The sequence below is a fragment of the Schistocerca piceifrons genome, chromosome 3 (assembly GCF_021461385.2).
Source record: "Schistocerca piceifrons isolate TAMUIC-IGC-003096 chromosome 3, iqSchPice1.1, whole genome shotgun sequence".
NCBI lineage: Eukaryota > Metazoa > Arthropoda > Insecta > Orthoptera > Acrididae > Schistocerca > Schistocerca piceifrons.
In genome coordinates, this window is record NC_060140.1 from 387657122 (window position 1) to 387679479 (window position 22358).

At 44.7% G+C, this 22358-nt stretch overlaps 1 protein-coding gene across 1 annotated transcript in view; it reads right to left on the minus strand.

The window, feature by feature from the left end:
* LOC124788125 (neurotactin) overlaps nt 1–22358 on the minus strand; it is a 259302-nt gene that overhangs the window by 63718 nt on the left and 173226 nt on the right. Inside the window, exon 3 of the mRNA XM_047255260.1 lies at nt 13838–13981. Coding sequence (XP_047111216.1) covers nt 13838–13981 — 144 coding nt within the window. The remainder of the gene's footprint in view (nt 1–13837; nt 13982–22358) is intronic.

Sequence of the window (22358 nt, forward strand, 5' to 3'; positions counted from 1 at the left end):
GGCCCGCTCGTTCACCGGATCTCAACCCGTGCGATTTCTCGTTATGGGGCCATGTCAAAAGTATCGTGTATGCAGAGCCCATTCCAGATTTGAAGAGCATCGTATTCATGCTGCCTTTGAGAATGTTCGCATGCAGCCTGGTCGATGTGAAGGTGTGAAACAGAACATGCTAAGGCGCGTACATGCATGTGTTGAGGAACATGGAAACCATTTTCAACACGTACTGTAACTTTGGCTGCATGGTACAGCGCTTATTGGTACGCAGACTCTGTAACAATGTATGATTGAATAAATGGTATGTAGCATAGGAACCATGCGTTTCCGGACATAAGTTCCTTAGAGCTTTATTGTTCCGTATCCTCTCATAGATCAGGTCCCCGAGTTTGTACACGGTGGAAAAAAATCACCCTGTATAGGTTACAAGTTCCCAAATGAAAATTCTTCAGTGTTAGTAGAACTGAAGACTGTTTTTTAACCTACATCCGTATTTAGCTTTGCTACATTGCCGACATTTTATTTCATTGGGTAAGTGTCCTAATGTTTTGCTAGCAGCACTATTCATCCATTTCCAGACAGTTTTTCTTCAAGTATTACAACTATGGACGTACTTATTGCTTCTAGATTATAATGAGGTGTTTATAATAGCTCTAGTGAGATAAAATACATACTGTGATGATATAGCGAAAAAACTAACACCTAACATCTGTGAGCACCCCATCAAATTTTTAATGCACACTTTTGTGTAATGAAAATTAACTACTCCAAAATTGCATAGAACGTTACTGAATGAAAGTAAAACGCCTGGCGAGCCCATCGGTAGCGACCGACCGCCATGTCATGCTCTGCCAGAGGCGTCAGTGGATGCTATTTGGAGGCACGTGGGGCCAGCACATCACGCTTCCGACCGTCTTCGGTTTTCGTGACCTGAAGCAGCTTCTGCTTGGTCAAGCGACTCCTCCATTGACCTCACAGAGTGAGTGCCCCCCCTTTCTAGTCCGCCCTCCGAGGAAAAATCCCTGACAGTGCTGGGAATCGAAGCCGAGTCTTCCGTACGGCAATCAGCCGCGCTGACAACTCAAGCTCCAGAGGCGGACATTGAATGAAAGTAAAATAAGTAAATTCACAGAGCTGTTCTCTTCAATATATTTACTAATACCAAGTGCAAAATGAGTGGCCTGGACTGTCCAAGAAGCTCTAAAATGTCTTTTATTTAAATTCTTCTCAAAAATCGCATCGTTAAATTTCGAAAATTGCACCTCACTTATTAACTCTTACCCAAGCTTTAAACCTATCGTTGGAGTCGTATCCTTTCATGTGCGTTATTGATTACTGTTCAGTTTTGTTTCTAATTAAGAGAGACACAATATACTGAAAAATCAGTCAACAGTAAACAAATTATTTACAATTTCTTCTTGTGCACTGAGACTGATTATAATACTCAAACCGTCGGTAAAAACAGTTAATTCCATTTAAATCATCAAAACATAACGAACATTGGAAACCTGACACTACTGAACTACTGAAAGCAACTACCAAACACCGACGAAGACGCACATCGTTCCGAAAAGCACGAGGAAAGCAAACTTAACGCTGGAAACAAGCACGGAGTTCTTCAACAAGCGCCGGTGAACATCTTTTAATGTTGAAGCCCCCTTGCAACTCACGAGAAAGAGTAAGAGAAAGTAGCAGCATGCAGCCACGAGAGGTAAGGGAGAACCCAACTAGGTTTAAAACGAAAAATGCGACTGCTAAGAGAAGTTACGCTGTAACATAGAAAGTAACTATAAATCCGAGCGCGCTTGCAGCGAACCAGCGGCCTAAGTTGTAATGGGCGGAGTCAACTTCCGGCTGCATGCAAACGAGGCTAAATTGGGAGGGGTAGAACACGACGCTACATAGAAAAATTGTAAGCAGAGAACACTTGATATCAGATACAAGAGAAGTTTTTAACTACGCACGAGCAACCGTCAAAAGCACAAGCAACTGCGCGAACCACGCCTCAGCCTTGACAAAAAAAGCAACTGCATAAAGACAGCAAATGTTTATAAAACAAGAGCAGAAAAAAACTGTTTAAAAGAACTCGCAGCAAGGGGTTTACGCGTTGAACGGCACGGGGAAACGCTTTCAAAACTAAGAAGTTAACAGGAGAACGCCACCAAACGGGGAAGACAACGATAATTGAAGTTAAAAGGATAGCAGAACTGAATTATAACGCAGATTCATTGAAAAAAAAAACAGTGCACTAATACTGTTGCAAGCAGTAAGTGGAAATGTGAAATATCCGAATGCCGAAGGAATAAAGAAAAAGAAAACAGTAACGGTCTTACGACGACGATGCGAGAAAAACATAGAAGGCTACTAAAGAATATACATCAAATGTCACGATAAAAGGTTGATATGCTAACACTGAAGTCATTAACTCTTAAAAGGAAAAAGGGCCAATATCAAAGGATTCATAACACAAGACGTGATAGCCAAGAAAGCTGAAGACAGTCGTAAGGCAGAATGCGGAGTTAATATCACGGAAGAAAATTCAGTTTTGGGTTTAAGATCCCGCCGATGACTAGGTCATTGGGAAACCACTGCAAGCTTGGACTGTCGAGGGAAATCAGTTGTTTTCCTTTAAAAGAAATATCCCGGCTTTTGCCTGGATCGATTTTCTCTAAATAATATATCAATGAATAATACGAGGTGCACAAAACAGGAGAGGAATGACGACCATAAATGCGGAAGGCATTCGCAAGGTAGAGTACTGTACTTTACACTGTGATATCAGTTGGCTACGTAATATTTTTCGTCTAATTTGTTGTGTCCATCTGCTAAAATCGATACCAACGAAATCCTAATCTGATGTTTTTGTATTCCCATGTGTGCCTGATGATGCCTCGAACCATGTTGCAGAAATAAAATAATTTAATTAGGATAACAATGAATAATGACTGATAGCAGTCTCTATAATCCCCATTTACAAAATTTAACAAACGGTCACTTTAGAGTTACAGCAAATATGGCTATACGTTGTCTGATCGAAGTCGTCGCCACATAGAGCATGTCGTGAAACGAATATTCGACGGTTCGTTGCATAAGACTAAAAAATATTAATAACTTTGTGAGCAGTATCTTGGTGAATAGGCAAATCTCTTGATAGTATATGTGCACCATCAGAATAAACTTCGTAATTATTAAGATCCTGCATTTCTTAGCGTTCTATGACAAACCGTCACATAGTCATTTAAAAACGCACTACATGTGGCGGCGGGCTCGATCAGACACTTCATTGCATTCCAGGTCTCTTCTCACATATTTCTATCCAGTTAGTGCGTAAGACTTACAAAGTATTCACCAGTTATTGTTTTACCTTGAGCATTATAATGCACAAGCTTTTGTTATGCATCGGAGAATGCTCTGAGAAGATCGCCTGTCATATGAAATCAACATTTAGCCTTCCTTGGCGATAAAGCATCCAAAGCAAGAAATTTTATGAAGTGACGGTAATCCATTTTACCTGTTTGAGCGAAACACGTGCAACATGACTGTTTTAAAAACAGCTGAAACAAACTTTCAAGTCAAGTTGACATCTGACTTCTGTTATTGAGCAACAAACTAAACTGTACACATGAAACTTCCTGGCAGATTAAAATTGTGTGCCGGACCGAGATTCGCAAGGCAAAGGTCCCGAGTTCGAGTCTCGGTCCGACACACAGTTTTAATCTGCCAGGTAGTTTCATATCATCGCACACTCCGCTGCAGGGTGAAAATCTATTCTGGAAACTGCACACATGTTTAGCAAACATAAAATTTCAGATTGCTCTAACAATTCTGCGTGTTCTGAAGTCTCTAATTTTTCGAAAACGAGAGTTAATTTCGAGTGGTCTAGTACGCCGAAACTCGTCGAAACCTATAGGTCAAATGATCTGGTCACATCTCGTTAGATGGGAATCATTGGAGGACAGAAGACGGTCTTTTGGCAGAACTCTGTTGAGGAAGTTCAGAGAACCAGTATTTGTGACAGACTGCAGAACGATTTGGATGCCCCCAACGTGTGGAGGTATACGTACAAGCAACTTTCTGTACTATTAGAAAGTACCCTCATAACCTCCGCCATTTACTGTACAGTCTCCTGCTATGTATGTAGACGCAGATATACTTGGACCTCGGGGCATGTATCGGTTATTAAATGACAAACTTGTTATTAATGCTATCTTCGTCCACCTTAACTGACTTTTAACTCTATGAAAATCGGATGTATACAGCAGTTCTCTTTCCCTTATCGTGTTGTGCTTCCGATTAAATGCTCGACACCCACTTTTGGCTGTCTTGGGCTGATGTAAAAACTTCCCAGTAAAGACTACTTGAATAAGGGCCGCTTCTTACAACCGACGTTTGGTCATAGAAGCTAGCACCTAGTTGGTACACACCGAAGGATACGTGCGTAGCGATACAATCTTCCCGTCCATCTTGAGAGGAAGTTGACTGAAAATATGTCAGTCACAATCAATTCGTTTTATGACCTGGTCGGCGAATGTGCGAACGTCTCAGAACAGTATGTGATTACAAACATTAAAGTTTAGTACATCCGCATTGCTAATACCTGTATATAACGACCAACAGAGCAATGCAAACGGCACTAAGTCTAATTCTCTCCTGATTTTAACACATCACTCATGGTAATTCTATCCATAAAAATCTCACTATTGTCACAGATACATAAATGTATTGCCGAAACGGCATTCTTCTCTTCTCCTGGACTATACCAGGAGTCAATGACACCAAGTCTCCTCTAGAAGTGAACTTTACTACGTCTCCCTGGGAAGTGAGAGAGAAGCCTGGGAATGTGGCACTTCTGCTATTTCAGCACTCTTCTCAAGAACCAATGAGAGGGAGTCCACTCCTACACTACTCCAATTCTGCTACGTTTGCTGTTACTTTTTACTGTCTGCTTATATTGAAGTGTATTTTGTGTCAACCAAACTATCAGTATGGTATGTTGACTTTCGTCGCACATACTACGTACGATGTGAGATTTGACAGTTAACTGTTTGCCTTTCATCGCACATATCATATATTTTTGGCGATTAACTCTGTTTTATTCATTATGTAGCAAAAGACACTACCCCCCCCCCTCCCCGGGTTTTATTTTGACGTTGGCTTACCAATAATTTGAGCCTTATCCACTTCTGATGATGACAGTTTAAACTGTCGAAATCGGTAAAATGAAACAAATCAAAGGTTTTCTTGTGCAGCTGACGACTGACTTCATATCTTTGTTGTCATCTGAAGCTACAATTTTTTTCACTTCTTAACCTCAATTTTAGTTACTGGTGTATTACTCTAAATGTTGGCTAGAGCAGTAAATTCCAGGCCTGGAAGTTCTAGGTTCAATGCCCGATGGGGGGGGGGGGGGGGGGGATGGATTATCCCCTGTCCCAGTCCCTCCACCGAGCGAGGTGGCGCAGTAGTTAGCACACTGGACTCGCATTCGGGAGGACGACGGTTCAATCCCGCGTCCGGCCATCCTGATTTAGGTTTTCCGTGATTTCCCTAAATCGCTCCAGGAAAATGGCGGGATGGTTCCTTTGAAAGGGCACGACCGACTTCCTTCCCCGTCCTTCCCTAATCCGATGAGACTGATGACCCCCCCCCCCCTCCCCTCCTCCAGGACGTACCCAGGGTCACTCAGCCTGCTGTCACAAGAGTGCCAGGAAACCCGCCCAGGGATGATTGGCGGTCGGGGTGATGGGTCCACCACCCTCTCTTATAGTGCCGCAGAGACGAAATGCTGCAGTCTACCTGCAGTTAGGCCAATAGCGCGGTCACAGGCTTTTGTTACATACTCTTACTTTTACACTACTCTAATTATTTGCCGAGACAGTACATGGCGTCAAGCCTTTTGTAAACATACCCTGGGAGCGACGTCCCTCAGCCCACTCCCCCGCCACCCCGTTGCCCTCAACGCACCCTCCACGGCTCGCCTACACACCTCATCCCCCCCCCCCTGCCCATGCTTCAATATTCTGGCCTTCTGGGAGGTCAGTTCTGAGAGTCTGGAGTGTTTTCGACTCCCCCCCGACGCACAACATCCAAGTGCCTAGCTTCCTTAATGAATTGTAATAGCTGCACGAGAGGATTGTATCGTCCCACACGTATCGCTACAACACGATCAAGCACGTTGACAAGCTGGGATAACCGATAATCGGTTAAGCCTCAAGCAGCTCTTTCGTTCGTGATGCTTGCGCAAACTAATGGTGAAGCGTGCTTGCAGCAAGTGGTTGACGACGAATGCATGTCAAGCTTGCAGCTTATCGCGACGTAACAAAGAAGGCTGGCAGGCGACTCGCGAGGTGTGCAAGCGCACAAAGGGCAGACAGCTGTCGTGCGCCGTGCGCGGTACCTGCGGCCTGTGCTTGCGGGGGCGGATGGAGACGAGCGGCAGCTGGATGGCGCCCAGCAGGCTCGGCCGCTTGCTCCTGCCGCCACCCTCTCCGTTCTCGCCTTCGGCTGCTTCCTGGGCCGGCGACTCCTGTGCCTGTTCAATGGCGTTACGCACCAGCTCCCGAAAAAAGCTAATTTGCGCTCTCGTAACAGCCCAACCAAGTACAAATTATTGAAATTTAAAATTCAACACAGTCATCATATGTTACTCACCTGACAAATCAACGGTCACACAGCTGGACACTACAGAATATATAGGCTTGTCTCATAAGTTCGTTCGTTTTACTTTACACTGCAAGCACAAAGAAAGCCTGAGAACACACCTCCCCACAGCACAGCTACGACAAAATACCATTCTTCCAAAATGTGGGTGTTTTCAGGTTTTTGAACGCAGCTTTTGAAGGGTCACCATAGAGGTATGTGGTCTGGCGCTGTCGTGGTGAAAGGCGACAATCGAGCGAGGTGGCGCAATCGTTAGCACAATGGACTTGCATTCGGAAGGACGACGGTTCAAACGCGCATCCGGCCATCCTGATTTGTGTTTTCCGTGATTTTCCTAAATCACTCCAGGCAAATACCGGGATGGTTCCTTTGAAAGGTCATGGCCGACTGTCTTCCCCAGCCTTCCCTAATCCGATGGGACCGGCTGTTTGGTCCCCTCCCCCAAATCAATCAACGAACCAAAGACGACAACGTATCCCAAATCTAGTCGTATCTCGTCGATGGCTGCCTTGAGACGATCCCATTGTGAAGAGTATGTCTCGGAAGTGATAGTCTCTTTCGAAAGAAGTTCGTGATACAGGACGCCTTTGCAATCCCACCAGAGGCATAGCACAACCTTTCTCTGATGCAAAGCTGGTATAAGAACAGATAGTGGTGGCTACCGTACCTTGCACCGTGATTTACTCTTCCGGGAGTTGTTGTACACGATCCACTTCTCATGTCCAATCACCAGCCGTTCCACAAAAGGAGCATTCTGATGGCGTCTCAATAAGGAGTTCCAGATGGACACGAACCGATCACTTAGTTCATTTAAGGAACCCATACATCGTGAATATTTACGTAATACAGCTTCTTCAAGTTCCTGGCTACAGTAACACGAGCGACATTGAGTTCCAATGCCAACATCCACGTTTTCATTCGTGTATTGTTGACAATCATGTCATTAAGCTGTTCCACGTCCACAACCGCTGGTCGTCCAGCCCAGCTGGAAATCGACTAAACCGCCTTTGACATACTCGAGCCGTCAGTGCATTGTCATTGTACACAGCACAAATCTTCTGGCTTTGTGAGGCGGATTTTCCCTTACTATAGTGAAATAGCATAAAACGTCGGAAATGCTCCTTCTTGTTTTGCATAGCTTTTAATCTCACAGTCACGGTGTTCCATCCAACGCCACACACACACACACACACACACACACACACTGACATCCAATGATGCGTCAGGTGGTCGACTTCTGCGTCGTAGGGGCGATGAGGCAACTGTTTTACCCTCTGGGGGGGGGGGGGCAAGGGGGGACACGACTGGTGGTTTTCTGGCGCTGTGGATGGATCGCTCGAGCAAAATGAACGAACTCATGAGACAACCCAGTATAAACGGATACAATCTCTCGAACTGCAACATTACTTTTGCCGGTTAAGGTGAAGGTTAAATTTAATTTTATTCGAATGACAGAACACCAGCAATGTACAAAACAGGCAGCGGAAAAAAAATAGTCAGCCCCAGGAGACATCACACTAACATCGTATAACGCCGCCACTAACATTGATGATGTCCTCCATTCGGCGAGGAAGAGAGCCCACAGGTTTCTTCAAGCATTCCATATCTAGCTGAAACTACTCACTGATGAACAGATTCCTTAGAGCAGTGGTAGCCAACTTGGTCCCTAACGCCCACTAGCGTTCCAGCTTTCTTGATGGGCAGTAGGCGGTGGGGGTTTTAAACACATTTCCACTGGGACATCACAAAATTTTCGCCTAAAATATTTGGTAACTAATTATTCTTATAGCTTGAACTTGCTGCAACTCTACTTCAGAAACTTTGTAAGATAAAGTTACTGACCTACTTTATGATTCACTGTTACTGAGAAAGCACTGGGCGGTTAGAAAATTTTACTGTTAACAGAGATGCAGATGTGGGTGGCAGTTAAAGAAATGTTGACTACCCCTGCCTTACAGCTACCAAATTGCGGAAATGTTGATTGCTAGGTTCTACCGAAACTTCCAGTTAGCTATAGGGTGTACAAAATAACTGGCTGTTTTAATGAGTCCCTAAAAGTGTAATGGTACATCTACGTCTACATGAATACTCTGCAAATCACATTTAAGTGCCTGGCAGAGGTAGACCTGCAACACTGAATCTCTGTTATTATGTTTCAGGTAGGTACGCCATTTGCTGTGATGGAAAGTTGGGAGGGCCTCAGCATGCTGTGTTGGTTTCATAAAAACACTGACTGTGTTGCTGCTGATAGACTGGAATACCGTAGTCATTTCAACCTTAGACGGAATGAACTCTTACCGTCGGCACATGCAGTCAGGTCATGGGCGAAAAACTTTGAAGCAACCGGGAGTGAACTTAAACAGAAATCACCAGAAAAGCCAGGAAGGTGCCGCTCAGAGGAACGAATAGAGGAGATGTAAAATGTTATAACCGAGAGCCCTGATCGTCGCGTCAGACAAATTGCGGCAGTAGGGGGAATGCCCAGAAGTAGTTTGCACAGAATTTTACTCAATGATTTACAGTTGCAACCGTACAAGATAAGTTTATACAACAGTTAAATGAAAGTGATCATGAAAAGCGAAGGACTCTTGCCTGTTGAACTGTTCACTAAAATTATGAACTATGAAGGCTTCATAAATATTCTATGGATGAGTGACGAGGCACATTTCCATCTCTATGGTTATCTCAACAAACGAAACTGCCGTTACTGGTGAGATGATAATCCTCACGAACTCCATCAACGCATCTTACACACTGAGAGAGTCCCAGTGTGGTGAGTTGGCTTTTCATTGGGCATAATCAGCCCATTCTTTCTTCTGGATGAACATGACGAGCAATCGCAGTGGCATCTCAGTGTATGCTGCCGCGGTTGACACATTCGTCGCACCTGAACATGAATAGTTTCCTGCAAACGAGAAATGGTTTCAGCAAGATGGTGCTGTGTCTCATTGTCTTGAAATTTCAGTGGCAGCAGTGCGCAGAGTGTTTGGTAACCACAACATTTCAAGGAATGCGGACTTTTGCAACCTCCCAGATCTGCCGACGTATCGGACAGTGCATGTAAGATGTATTCGCACAATATTGTGAAACTGAAAGAAACCATTCGTGAAGAAATCAGAAACATTCCTACACATGTGCTTGAACTTGCAGTGGACGATTCACACCGCAGATGGTCTGCGTGTCAACATAACAATGGTGGCCACCTACAAGACATCATTTTCGAAACATTGTAACAGTACGTGAAATGGCAGTACCCTACGGTTTCGTTGTTGTGACTGAAAATGTTTTACCGTATAATGTTCGGCCTATTTCACGGCATCAAAATTGGCCCGTTTTTATGTCACACCCTGTAGTTTCAATGAGATCAAGGTGGGTGGTTTTGAGGAGGAGTCGGGGAGCAATAGGGTGTCCGTGCGATTATCAAACCAGCAACGTCCACCAGTAGCCCAGGGAATATGGCTATTGTAATCCTGGAAGATGGGAGAAGATGCAGACTAAAGGGCAATACTTGGCCACTGAGAACGGTGAACTGAACATCTTGGTGAATGGGCCCAAGTCATGGTACGGAAAACACAAAAAAAAGTAACAGAACCACCTTCGGCCTGAATACACTGCGACTTCGTGCTCTCCATGCCTGGCATCACGTGAACAGATGAAAAATCGCAGTTCCACGGATCACACTACACGCCTTCACTCAGCTACTGTTGTGCATGCTCCACTGAAGACGTGCCACTTTATTTCCCGCTCTGAGCAACAGTTTAGTGCCACATACCCGGCTTATAATGTCCTTTGCACGCAGTTCCCTTCCCAATGTTCGCTCGGAAGATGGTTGAGACTGACTTGCAATCACTGAAAGCAACAATTCCAAACGGATTTTAAACCAATTGTCACTGACATGGCTTGACGCTAGTCCCCGCTTCCTGTCGGTTAGTGTCTTATTATGGCAGTTGTTCTTTCGCCACGTTACATGGTTGCTAGTGGCACACAATGCCTTGTTGAAACGTTGGTCAATTCGCGTTGATGCACCGACAAATCGGACAACTTGATTAACTTGTGGTGACCGGCACGTCCAAACATGGTACCTCCTGTGTATCATTCTGACACGTGTCCACCTGGACCCACCTTACTGCGCTGATGCCATACTTCTGATGCACATACACACCACATCATTGCCATACGTTAGCGGTGGAGAGTCACACGACCATTGAATATCAGTTCTACGTCATCTCCAAAGCAACCAGCGTCCTTCTTAAAGGGCGACTAACGCTTTGTCCGGGTTATTGCTACCAGAAGTGGCAAATCTATGCACCAAATTTCGCACACTGTATATACCAAACTCATCCACAAATTTAATAAGTTATCCTTCCAATTTCATTGCATCCGCATAGAAATTAACGTTTCGTGTTTGTTACCCGTCCTGGAGTTGCATTTTTCTCCTTCTTTTGGTAGCCCAGGATTAGGCATTAAGGCCTGTTCCGACCTCATCATCTCTTCCTCAGCCTTCCATCAGTTCTTCTTCCAATAGGGGTGTATTCCATCGCTTCTGGAGAGATTCTCTGAGATGACATACGCAGCGCATACTGTTTCCAATCCTGCTTTAGCTCGATTACATCTTCACTTAATGCCTGTACTCCCATTTAGTCCCCTATTTTTTCATTTCTTATTTCATATTGTATTGTGCAGCATTTTACTATTCTGAGGAACTATATTTCTGATGTTTCGAGCTGTCTTAGGTCTTTTGATCTTGATGTACGACTTCTGCTTCATATAGTGTAGTAGTGTCATGGCTATTAAATTTGATTTGTCTTTCCCTTCTTGTTTTAACCTTCAATGTTGTTCTTGTAGTACAACATATATGTTGGAGGTACCGGTATTAATTTTCTTACTTCTGTCTTTCTCTTATTCAAAAGTTATGTCACGTCCTAGATGCTGGAAATTGGAGACACTTCTGTTACTATGTTACGGATTATTACCTTGCTCCTCAGAGGACATTTTTCTAAACAAAGCAGTTGTTTTGATTATAGCTTTTGATATATACAGGTTATAATTTAGGCTTATATTGATTACTCTACACACATCAAAACACGTTTTGCATCACCTAGGTTCCTAGAGGTACGGAACCTGTACTGAAAGTTGGAATAGAGATCAACATAAACATCATTTGCGCCCTTTTTATTGCTCATGAAGACCACACATTGCATGTTGAACCACCATACAGCGAGACCTTCAGAGGTGGTGGTCCAGATTGCTGTACACACCGGTACCTCTAATACCCAGTAGCACGTCCTCTTACATTGATGCATGCCTGCATTCATCGTGGCGTACTATCCCCAAGTTCATCAAGGCACTGTTGGTTCAGACTGTCCCACTCCTCAACGGCGATTTGGCATAGATCCCTCAGAGTGGTTGGTTGGTAACGTCGTCCATAAACAGCTGTTTTCAATGTATCCCAGGCATGTTTGATGGAGTTCATGTCTGGAGAATATGCTGGCCACTCTAGTCGAGTGACGCCGTTATCGTGAAGGAAGACATTCATAAGATGTGCGCGATGGAGGCGCGAATTGTCCATGAAGACGAATGCTTCGTCAATATGCTACCGATATGGTTGCACTATCGGTAGGAAGATGGCATTCACGTATCGTACTGACGTTATTGCGCCTTCCATGACCACCAGCGGCGTACTTCGGCCCCACATAATGCCACCCCAAAACAGCAGGGAACCTCCATCTTGCTGCACTCGCTGGACAGTGTTTCTAAGGCGTGGGGCTTGACCGGGTGGCCTCCAAACACGTCTCCGACGATTATCTGGTTGAAGGCTTATGCGACAATCATCGGTGCAGGGAACGTGATGCCAATCCTGAGTGGTCCATTCGACATGTTGATGGGCCCATCTGTACAGCGTTGCATGGTGTCGTGGTTGCAAAGATGGACCTCGCCATGGACTTCGGGAGTGAAGTTGCGCGTCATGGAGCCTATTGCGAACAGTTTGAGTCGTAACACGACGTCCTGTGACTGCACGAAAAACAATATTCAACATGGTGGCGTTGCTGTCAGAGTTCCTCCGAGCCATAAGCCGTAGGTAGCGGTCATCCACTACAGCAGTAGCCCTTGGGCGGCCTGAGCGAGGCATGTCATCGACAGTTCCTGTCTCTCTGTATCTCCTCCATGTCCGAACAACATCGCTTTGGTTCACTCTGAGATGCCTGGACACTTCCCTTGCTGAGAGCCCTTCTGGCACAAAATAACAATGCGGACGCAATCGAACCGCGATATTAATCGTTTAGGCATGGGTGAACGACAGACAACACGAGCCGTGTACGTCCATCCTGGTGGAATGACCGGAACTGATCGGCTGTCGGACCTCCTCCGTCTAATAGGCGCTGCTCATGCATGATTCTTTATATCTTTGAGCGCGTTTAGTGACATCTGAACAGTCAAAGGAACTGTGTCTGTGATACAATATCCACAGTCAACGTCTGTCTTCAGGAGTTGGGGGAACTGGGGTGATGCAAAACTTTTTTTGATGTGTGTATTTGCTGCCATTTGTATTTTACCCTCACTGTCCTGTATAATTACGCAGATGTTGAACAGTGTAGATAACAAGCTACACCTGCAATAATTACCTTGTCTGTCTCTATTTATGCTGTCAGCTTTTTACCAGTGTTTGTTCTTGTTTCGATGTTTTTATGTAGAGCTGAGCATAGTTCTGTCAAGTGTCTGGGGAAACCTCTTTCCTCAATTATTGACTGGGGCTTTTTTTGTGGATGCGCTCAAATTCTCTCTTCGTAGTCGATAAATGATAGGTTTGTTTTTAGGCTGAATTCTCGTCTTTCTCTTCAGGCGTGGTGAAGTGAGATTTTCTAGGGGAGCAAAACAATCAGACAAAGCCTTGTGTTCCAATTTGGGGGGTTATGCGATAAGGCCGGTAACCCATAAGTGTAAAAATCATACTCTTCAGCCTCAGAATAAACCTGGGATGAAAACTGGAATCGTGTCGCATTTCTAATGACCAGAACTGAACGTTGTCTCCTTAGCACTGTGTCACAACGTTGTCATGGAATCTTTTATTGCACACATTGTTACTTACGGACACACGTGTACGACACGCAGTAGGCTATAGAGCTATATGTGGAAGAGGAAGCGTTTGTCGCACCTCCGTAAGGAGGGCAGCGTGCGCACTGACCTTCTTCTTGGCGAAGGGGTTGGGCAGCAGCTTGGGCCTGCGCGGGGTGTCTCCCTCGCCACCCCCGGCGCCGTCCGCCTGCGGCTGCTGGCCCGACTCCTGCTGCAGCAGGTCCTTCGCCTCCTCTCCGTCCAGTTCGCCCTCCTGCGCAACACAAGCAGCCCTCCTTACGCACGAGCAGCTCGCAGTGCCGGCACACAGACTACACTAAACAGCACGCTACGAAAATAATAGTTGCGGCATGCTACACACGTAAACAACTGAGTCTATATAATCGTTATACAGAGTGGCCCCGAAAATATTTCACACACCTTAAGGTAGGCATCCCAACTTACATCAGTTGCCCCACTTGTGGACTACGTAAGTTGGGTTGCCTGTTTTAAGATGCAAGAAATACACTACGGGCCATTAAAATTGCTACACCAAGAAGAAATGAAGATGATAAACGGGTATTCATTGGACAAATATATTATACTAGAACTGTGATGTGATTACATTTTCACGCAATTTGGGTGCATAGATTCTGAGAAATCAGTACACAGAACAACCACCTCTGGCCGTATTAACGGCCTTCACACGCCTGGGCATTGAGTCAAACAGAGCTTGGATAGCGTGTACAGGTACAGTTGCCCATGCAGCTTTAACACGATACCACAGTTCATCAAGACTAGTGACTGGCGTATTGTGACGAGCCAGTTGCTCGGCCACCATTGACCAGACGTTTTCAATTGGTGAAAGATCTGGAGAATACGCTGGCCAGGGCAGCAGTCGAATATTTTCTGTATCCAGAAAAGCCCGTACAGGACCTGCAACATGCGGTCGTGCATTATCCTGCTGAAATGTAGGGTTTCGCAGGGATCGAATGAAGGATAGAGCCACGGGTCGTAACACATCTGAAATGTAACGTCCACTGTCCAAAGTGGCGTCAATGCGAACAAGAGGTGACCGAGACGTGTAACCAATGGCACCCCATACCATCACGCCGGGTGATACGCCAGTATGGCGATGGCGAATAAACGCTTCCAATGTGCGTTCACCGCGATGTCGCCAAACACGGATGCGACCATCATGATGCTGTAAACAGAACCTGGATTCATCCGAAAAATTGACGTTTTGCCATTCGTGCACCCAGGTTCGTCGCTGAATACACCATCGCAGGCGCTGCTGTCTGTGATGCAGCGTCAAAGGTAACCGCAGCCGTGGTCTCCGAGCTGATAGTCCATGCTGCTGCAGACGTCGTCGAACTGTTCGTGCAGATGGCTGTTGTCTTGCAAGCGTCCCCATCTGTTGACTAAGGGATCGAGACGTGGCTGCACGATCCGTTACAGCCATGCGGATAAGATGCCTCTCATCTCGACTGCTGGTGATTCGAGGCCGTTGGGATCCTGCACGGCGTTCCGTATTACCCTCCTGAACCCACCGATTCCATATTCTGCTAACAGTCGTTGGATCTCGACCAACGCGAGCAGCAAAGTCGAGATACGATAAACCGCAATCGCGATAGGCTACAATCCGATCTTTAACAAAGTCGGAAACGTGATGGTACGCATTTCTCCTCCTTACACGAGGCATCACAACAACGTTTTACTAGGCAACGCCGGTCAACTGCTGTTTGTGTATGAGAAATCGGTTGGAAATCGGTTCCTCATATCAGCACGTTGTAAGTGTCGCCACCGGCGCCAACCTTGTGTGAATGCTCTGAAAAGCTAATCAATTGCATATCACAGCATCTTCTTCCTGTCGGTCAAATTTCTCGTCTGTAGCACGTCATGTTCGTGGAGTAGCAGTTTGAATGGCCAGTAGTGTATTTTCCGGGCCAGTTTTATTTTATCCACTCTGTACAAGTATTTTTCTAATTATTACCATTATGTTCTGATACTTTGCCTAGGTAATATCATTTATGTTCTGCATACAGAGTGAGATGTCTGTCATTCTCCTATTGAAGTTACGTCATGCTTGTCATTGGCGTCCAGCAGCAGAAGGTGTCGAACCGCCAACGCATACTGCTGTAAACTGTGAACCTACTTTATATATTTTAGAATAATAATGCTCACTCAGCTTCGTGGCAATCGGACTAGGGTAATGGGTTCGATACATCGGATAAACAGGCAGCTGTTCCAACGAACCGTGTGTCTAAAACCATATGTCCTCTGCATCCTATACTTACAGGAAAATGCAGTGCGTTTCACAATTACTATTACAGGCTTCTAAGGGTTGTACATAAAGTATTGATGAAAACCCCATGTCTGGAAATGTCCTGTGTCGATATACAGGGAAGCGCCAAAGAAACTTGTATTCAAATACAGAGATATATAAACATGCAGAAGACGGCACTGTAGTCGGCAACGCTTATATAAGACAACAAATGTGTGGCGCAGTTGTTAGATCGGTTACTGATGCTACAATGGCAGGTTATCATGATTTCAGTGAGTTTGAACATGGTGTTACAGACGGCGCACGAGCGATGGGACACAGCATCTCCGAAGTGGCGATGAAGTGGGGATTTTTCCGTACGGCAACTTCACGAGTGAACCGTGAATTTCAGGAATCCGGTAAAACATCGCTGCGGCCGGAAAAAGACCTGCAAGAATGGGACCAACGACGACTGAAGACAATCGTTGAACGTGACGGACATGCAATCCTTTCGCAAACTGCTGCAGATTTCAATGCTGGGCCATCAACAAGTGTCAGCGTCCGAACGATTCAACGAAACATCATCGATATGGGCTTTCGGAGCCGAAGGCCCACTCGTGTACCCTTGTTGACTGCACGGCACAAAGCCTTATGCCTCTCCTGGCTCCGTCAATACCGACAATGGACTGTTGATGACTGGAAACATTTTGCCTGGTTGGACGAGTCTCGTTTCAAATTCTACCGAGCGGATGGACGTATACGGATGCGGAGACGACCTCGTGAATCCATGGACCCTGCATGTCAGCAGGGGACTGTTCAAGCTGGTGGAGGCTCCGTAATGGTGTGGGGCGTGTGCAGTTGGTGCGACATGGTACCCCTGATACGTCTAGATACAACTCATGTCCATTGTGTATTCTGGCGGACGTGGGTAATTCCAGCAGGACAATTCGACTCTCCACACGTCCAGAATTGCTACAGAGTGGCTCCAGGAACACTCTTGTGAGTTTTAAAACACATCCGCCGGCCACCAAACTCGCCAGACTTGAACGTTATTGAGCATATCTGGGATGTATTGCAACGTGCTGTTCAGAAGAGATTTCCATCGCCACGTACTCTTAAGCATTTATGGATAACCCTGCAGGATTCACGGTGTCAGTTCTACTACTTCACACATTAGTCGAGCCCATGTCACGTAGGGTTGCGGTACTTCTGCGTGCTCGCGGGGTCCTGCACGATATTAGACAAGTGTGCCAGTTTCTTTGACTCTTCAGTGTAAAATAAGCTTGAAGATCGGACCACATTAAAACCTCCGCCTTTTCGGCACCGAACGTAATGTAAGAGCTGCACAACGTATCGAGAACACTTTCCGCAACCCCTCAAATACCATTTTCGTCCGACTATAAGAATGAGTGCCAGGAACTGGTACGCTCCCAGCTAGGGAGGGGTGACTGCGGTGTTCCACGGACGCGCACGTGTTTTTGGACTGTGTGTGTGAAATCATGCGCCGCAGATACATTTCGTGCAACGAACAGCATGGTCGTCACGAGGAGCAGCTCCTGTAGTGAGTGCACACATGTCATTGCTTCGCTGTGTGCGTGACTTGAAGCGGGAGGCTTGGAAGTGAACCGATCTTCAAACGTATTTTGCAATCCAACGGTACATTTTCGGACATGGCTTCCTTATACAAAACTTTATCTACTAAGTTCCGCAGTGACAAAAGTCATTCAGATTTAACACTTTTTATTAGGTATAATTTTACGACAGCCACGGTTCTCATAATGTCAACTTCCCACGAGATAGCCCAGAACACAGTTTATTATTTCACTTGTGAAGGTAATAGTAGGAATAAGAATAACAATAATATTAAGGTGTAAGTCTTTAATTGGACACCACTATGGTGGCTTCAGTGCCCCCCAGAAATCCTGCCAGGAGAAGGGGACCCACAGTTTCTCGTGATACCTGAACAAAAATACATCTGCTCGGGGCGGACGTCGTAAGACATCCGTTTAAGTTCGTTGTTGATCGATTAACTCAGTTTTTTTTATTACAGAGGGCAGCTAACCCTCTGACCGAACACGCTGAGCTACCGTGCCAGTGACCACTAGACCACCGGCTGTCCTTTCTCCCTTATGTAACAAATTTATGCACTCTTGTCACTGTCTCTCACTCCAAATCATCCATCCTGCTCGACTATATAAATTAGTTAATTTCATCTAGTTCGCGCTAAGAACACTTCAGTTACTTGTTTACTTCACTCGAAACTACTGAAGACTTCTTCTGATATCCAATTTCTATACTCAGTCACCTACGTAGAAGTTAGCTTACCATGTGCCACCAGTGGCTGGCATACATATACGTATTTGTCTGCGATCTTCACACTCTTCGTAACTCACCATCATTACCAGTTAATTTTAATTGCGAACATTTTAGGTTACCATTTACAGTGGCTGTTTTGATAACGACTGAAACAACAAGTTATCTGTGACCCGTCACAACTTATTTTGTTTCCATTTACGCGATTCAGAGGATTAAACTTACATCACAGGTGGATTTATGTAAATATACATGTAATTACTGAATTATATGAAAAAAACGTTAGTTACAAACTACCACGTTCACATACTTTATTCAACATGTAAACGTCACTACAGATATTCTGATTTAGGTTAAGTCATGTTCGATATGCCTGCCATCATTGGCGATGATGTGGCGCACACGAATAGCGAAATGCTGCATGACCCGCTGGAGCGTCGCAACATCGATGCTGTCGGCGACCTCCTGAATGGCTGTTTTCGGTTCAGCAATGGTTTTGGGTTTATTTCTGTACAACTTGTCTTTAATATAGCCCCACAAAAAACTGTCACATGTGTTCAGATGCGGAGACTATTGCGGCCAATCGAGGCCCATGCCAGTGGCCTCTGGGTACCCCAGAGCCAGAATGCGGCCCTTAAAGTGCTCCTCCAGGACATCAAATACGCTTCTGCTTCGATGGGGTCGAGCTCCGTCTTGCATGAACCACATCTTGTCGACATCAGGATCTCTTTGGATAACGAGGATGAAATCTCCTTTCAAAACCTTCACGTACCGTTCGGTAGTCACCGTGCCATCAAGGAATATCGCACCGATTATTCCGTGACTGGACACTGCACACCACACAGTCACCTGTTGAGGGTGAAGAGACTTCTCGATCGCGAAATGCGGATTCTCAGTCCCCCAAATGCGTCAATTATGCTTATTGACGAACCCATCCAAATGAAAGTGGCCTTCGTCGCTAAATCATGTATGTTTGCGCTTATTAATTCCCATCATGCCCCGCGGCCAACCGTGCAGTTTAAACATCCTATCGCAAACCATTCAGAAACTATGACGACTTTATTTCATGTAGTTAGATAAATGTCACCCCGTATGTGTTGTGTTACGACTTTGGGACAACCTATAGCGCTGCCCCCAGTGGTCAAAGGCTCCATTTCCTTCATGTTGCAGCATATATGACACCACATACACCTTGCAAACACGCAACAGTAAACTTGTAGCGTCAATCGATATTTAAGTTACAATTAGTTTCACAAAAATTACTTTCTATGAATCTTCAAATATTTTAACGACTAAAATACGAGTACTTCTCGTTACCGCTTTGAGATATATTATGCTTCAAAATTAAATTTTTTTTCGGCGCTTCTGGGTCACAGCCCGACCGTCACCCTTGACCAATAGCCACGGCATGCCTTAAGCCATAGTCTCGAAAGCGCACGCACTCTACTTGGGATTCTCCGCTGTTGGTGCCAAACCTGTAACGCCTAGAACCTTGCAGCATATCAGCAATATTGTAACAAGGGAAATAAGCTGATAATATCGATTTTTAGTAAGGGTACCCTTACAACACCTTTCGTAGTACCCGCGTGTCGATCTGGCTTTGTGTGGGAGCTTTATGGGCAGTTTCGGCGATGTTGACAAGCCGACAGCCATCCTGAGGCCGGACTACATTGCGTGGTCCAGTATTCAGCCCTGTCTCATCCACTGGATCCACATACAAATCACCATTATGGTGGAGTAGGAGTGGAAAATGCACGTAGTGACAAGCCCTGATCGTCCTATACTGTTCGAACTCACTCACTTACTGATAGGCATGCGACAAGTACTGGCGTGAGCTTTCACGTTTCAACTTGAGTTCGTTCGGCGTGTCGATGACATCTCCCCCACACGAGACAGGAGACAGGAGCTTGCTAGGCCCAGGAGTTCATCACCTCTCGGAAACCTTAGATCATTTATCGAAGGTAGACTCTCTTCAAAGGGTCCTATCTCACTTATATACTCTTGAGATATCGCATAAAGGACTCAATGCTAAAATCAAAGGTCATTCTCCCACGCACCATTCGTGGGTGATGGTTGTGGCGTTAAGGGGCGGGGGTGAGGAGGGAGGGGGGGAAGACGAGGGAAGAACTAACTCCTATCTTCTTTTCGGTGTACAAATGAAGATGTAAATGAAAACTATTATTGACACGCTTGGACGTGTATTAAACAGCAAGATTAACAAATTCATCTGCCAGTCCAATGCTCTTGATAATTAGAATGCCAGGGCAAGACCGAAGCTCAATCAACTGATTATATTCCCACGTGTTACTCAACAGGATATGGAACGCTTAGCTTATTAATATATGTATCTATATCCCCTTATATGTATGTGTTTGAATACTGCTCCATCTATTCGTATGGTTGTTATACCTAGATCTGGTTCTTGTATTCTGCTCTTACGTTCTGTCAAGATGGTATTTATACACCTGCACAAATATTCAATTCTCTCCCCACAGCTTTTGAAAGAACATCATGTTGCTAATTTCCATACGTAGTCATTAATATGGACTGAAATGGAAATAACCCAAATGTGTGCCAACAGAGATTTATCAGCTCTTATTCTGTTACCAGTAAGATTTTTATAGCATACTACCCCTTTGTATCCTGTTTTGCAATTTCGTTTTCATTGCTCGTTTCAGTGTATTGTGGATGTACACTTTGTTTTATGTCGGTATCTGTCCTTTGTTAAGCCTCTGTAACTTCGTACCGGGATACGACTAAACTAATGTATACTCTGACCTGTCAAAACAAAGTGTAGGACAACATTTACAGTGTTGAGATTGCTGTATGGGCATGCTCAGAAAGCCAATAAATTAAAATTTAAAAAAATCATCTTAAATCAAGGGTCCTTAACTAAGGAGTAAAAATGACACTGATAGCAACAGAAACAGACTGAAGAAGTTATTTTATCTATGACGGCTTGGGAATGCCGCAGTTGTCCTCAGAAATGTCAACGAGTGGGTGAAACTGTAGCCAGCCGTACTATTCTTGAATCAACGAATATTTCTCTGTAACTAATTTCGTGCTTTGGGCCACCATCAGATGACACATTCTACAAATTTCTACATTTTATCTTTAATATAAATGATTTTGTTGCTTTCTCAACGATCTTCCGCGTAACGTAGAACAAAAGCGTTTGTAAACCACAAAATAACCTTTGACTCTTTTGCATTCTAGTATAAAAACGCATACAAGATATTGCCGCTGCCAACCGATTATGCACCTTTGCCTGAAGACAGTAAAGAAAGAATATTTTTTTATTCAAAAACAGTAGGTGCTATAGCTGGTTGCAGTTTTCTTCCTCACAGACGGATTAAAGAAAGTTACAGGACTCAATATCTTTTGCTGTTCAAGTACTGTTAAAACATTAAAGAATTTACGTGCGGTTCTCTTCGCAGCTGTAGCAATCGATATTAATACTAATCACGTAAGTGGAAAACGAGCTAAGCTACAACTCAAATTTACTCGAGATACAAGGTTAAGAATGTTTTTCCGCCGAAATAAATATCCATGAATTACAATACTTCATTGCAGTGTTTTCGTGCAAAGATAGCGGCAGTTATTTCGTCGCGTGACAAAATATAATCCAAGCAGGACATTATCTGACTCTGGTGCTTTCTACCATACTTAAATCTTCGTTTAACTCAGTATCATATTCATAGCCCCGCTACATTTAAGAGCGGTGCTTTATTGTAACGGATATTTGTTGACAAGTGCTCATAACAAATTTCGTTGAATTGGCTGCCCATAAATTTTATTCAAGCCATCCATAACGCGTCAATAGAACACCTCAGTGAACACTAACCGCTTGAAATAAGTCTCCCAAACACACGGTCGTTACAATTAAAGTTCGCCGCTTGAAAGGTCACCCATGAAAAACGAGTGATCGTAGGATAATGAAACTTTGTGGAACCATTTGCTGAAGACAAATAAGCATTGAGAGAAACACATTTTAATTTACTCATGAGAGGGTAACATTTGTAATTGCATACTATGTTTACGTTACAGGTTACTAACGTTGCTCAGTGTGACGTCC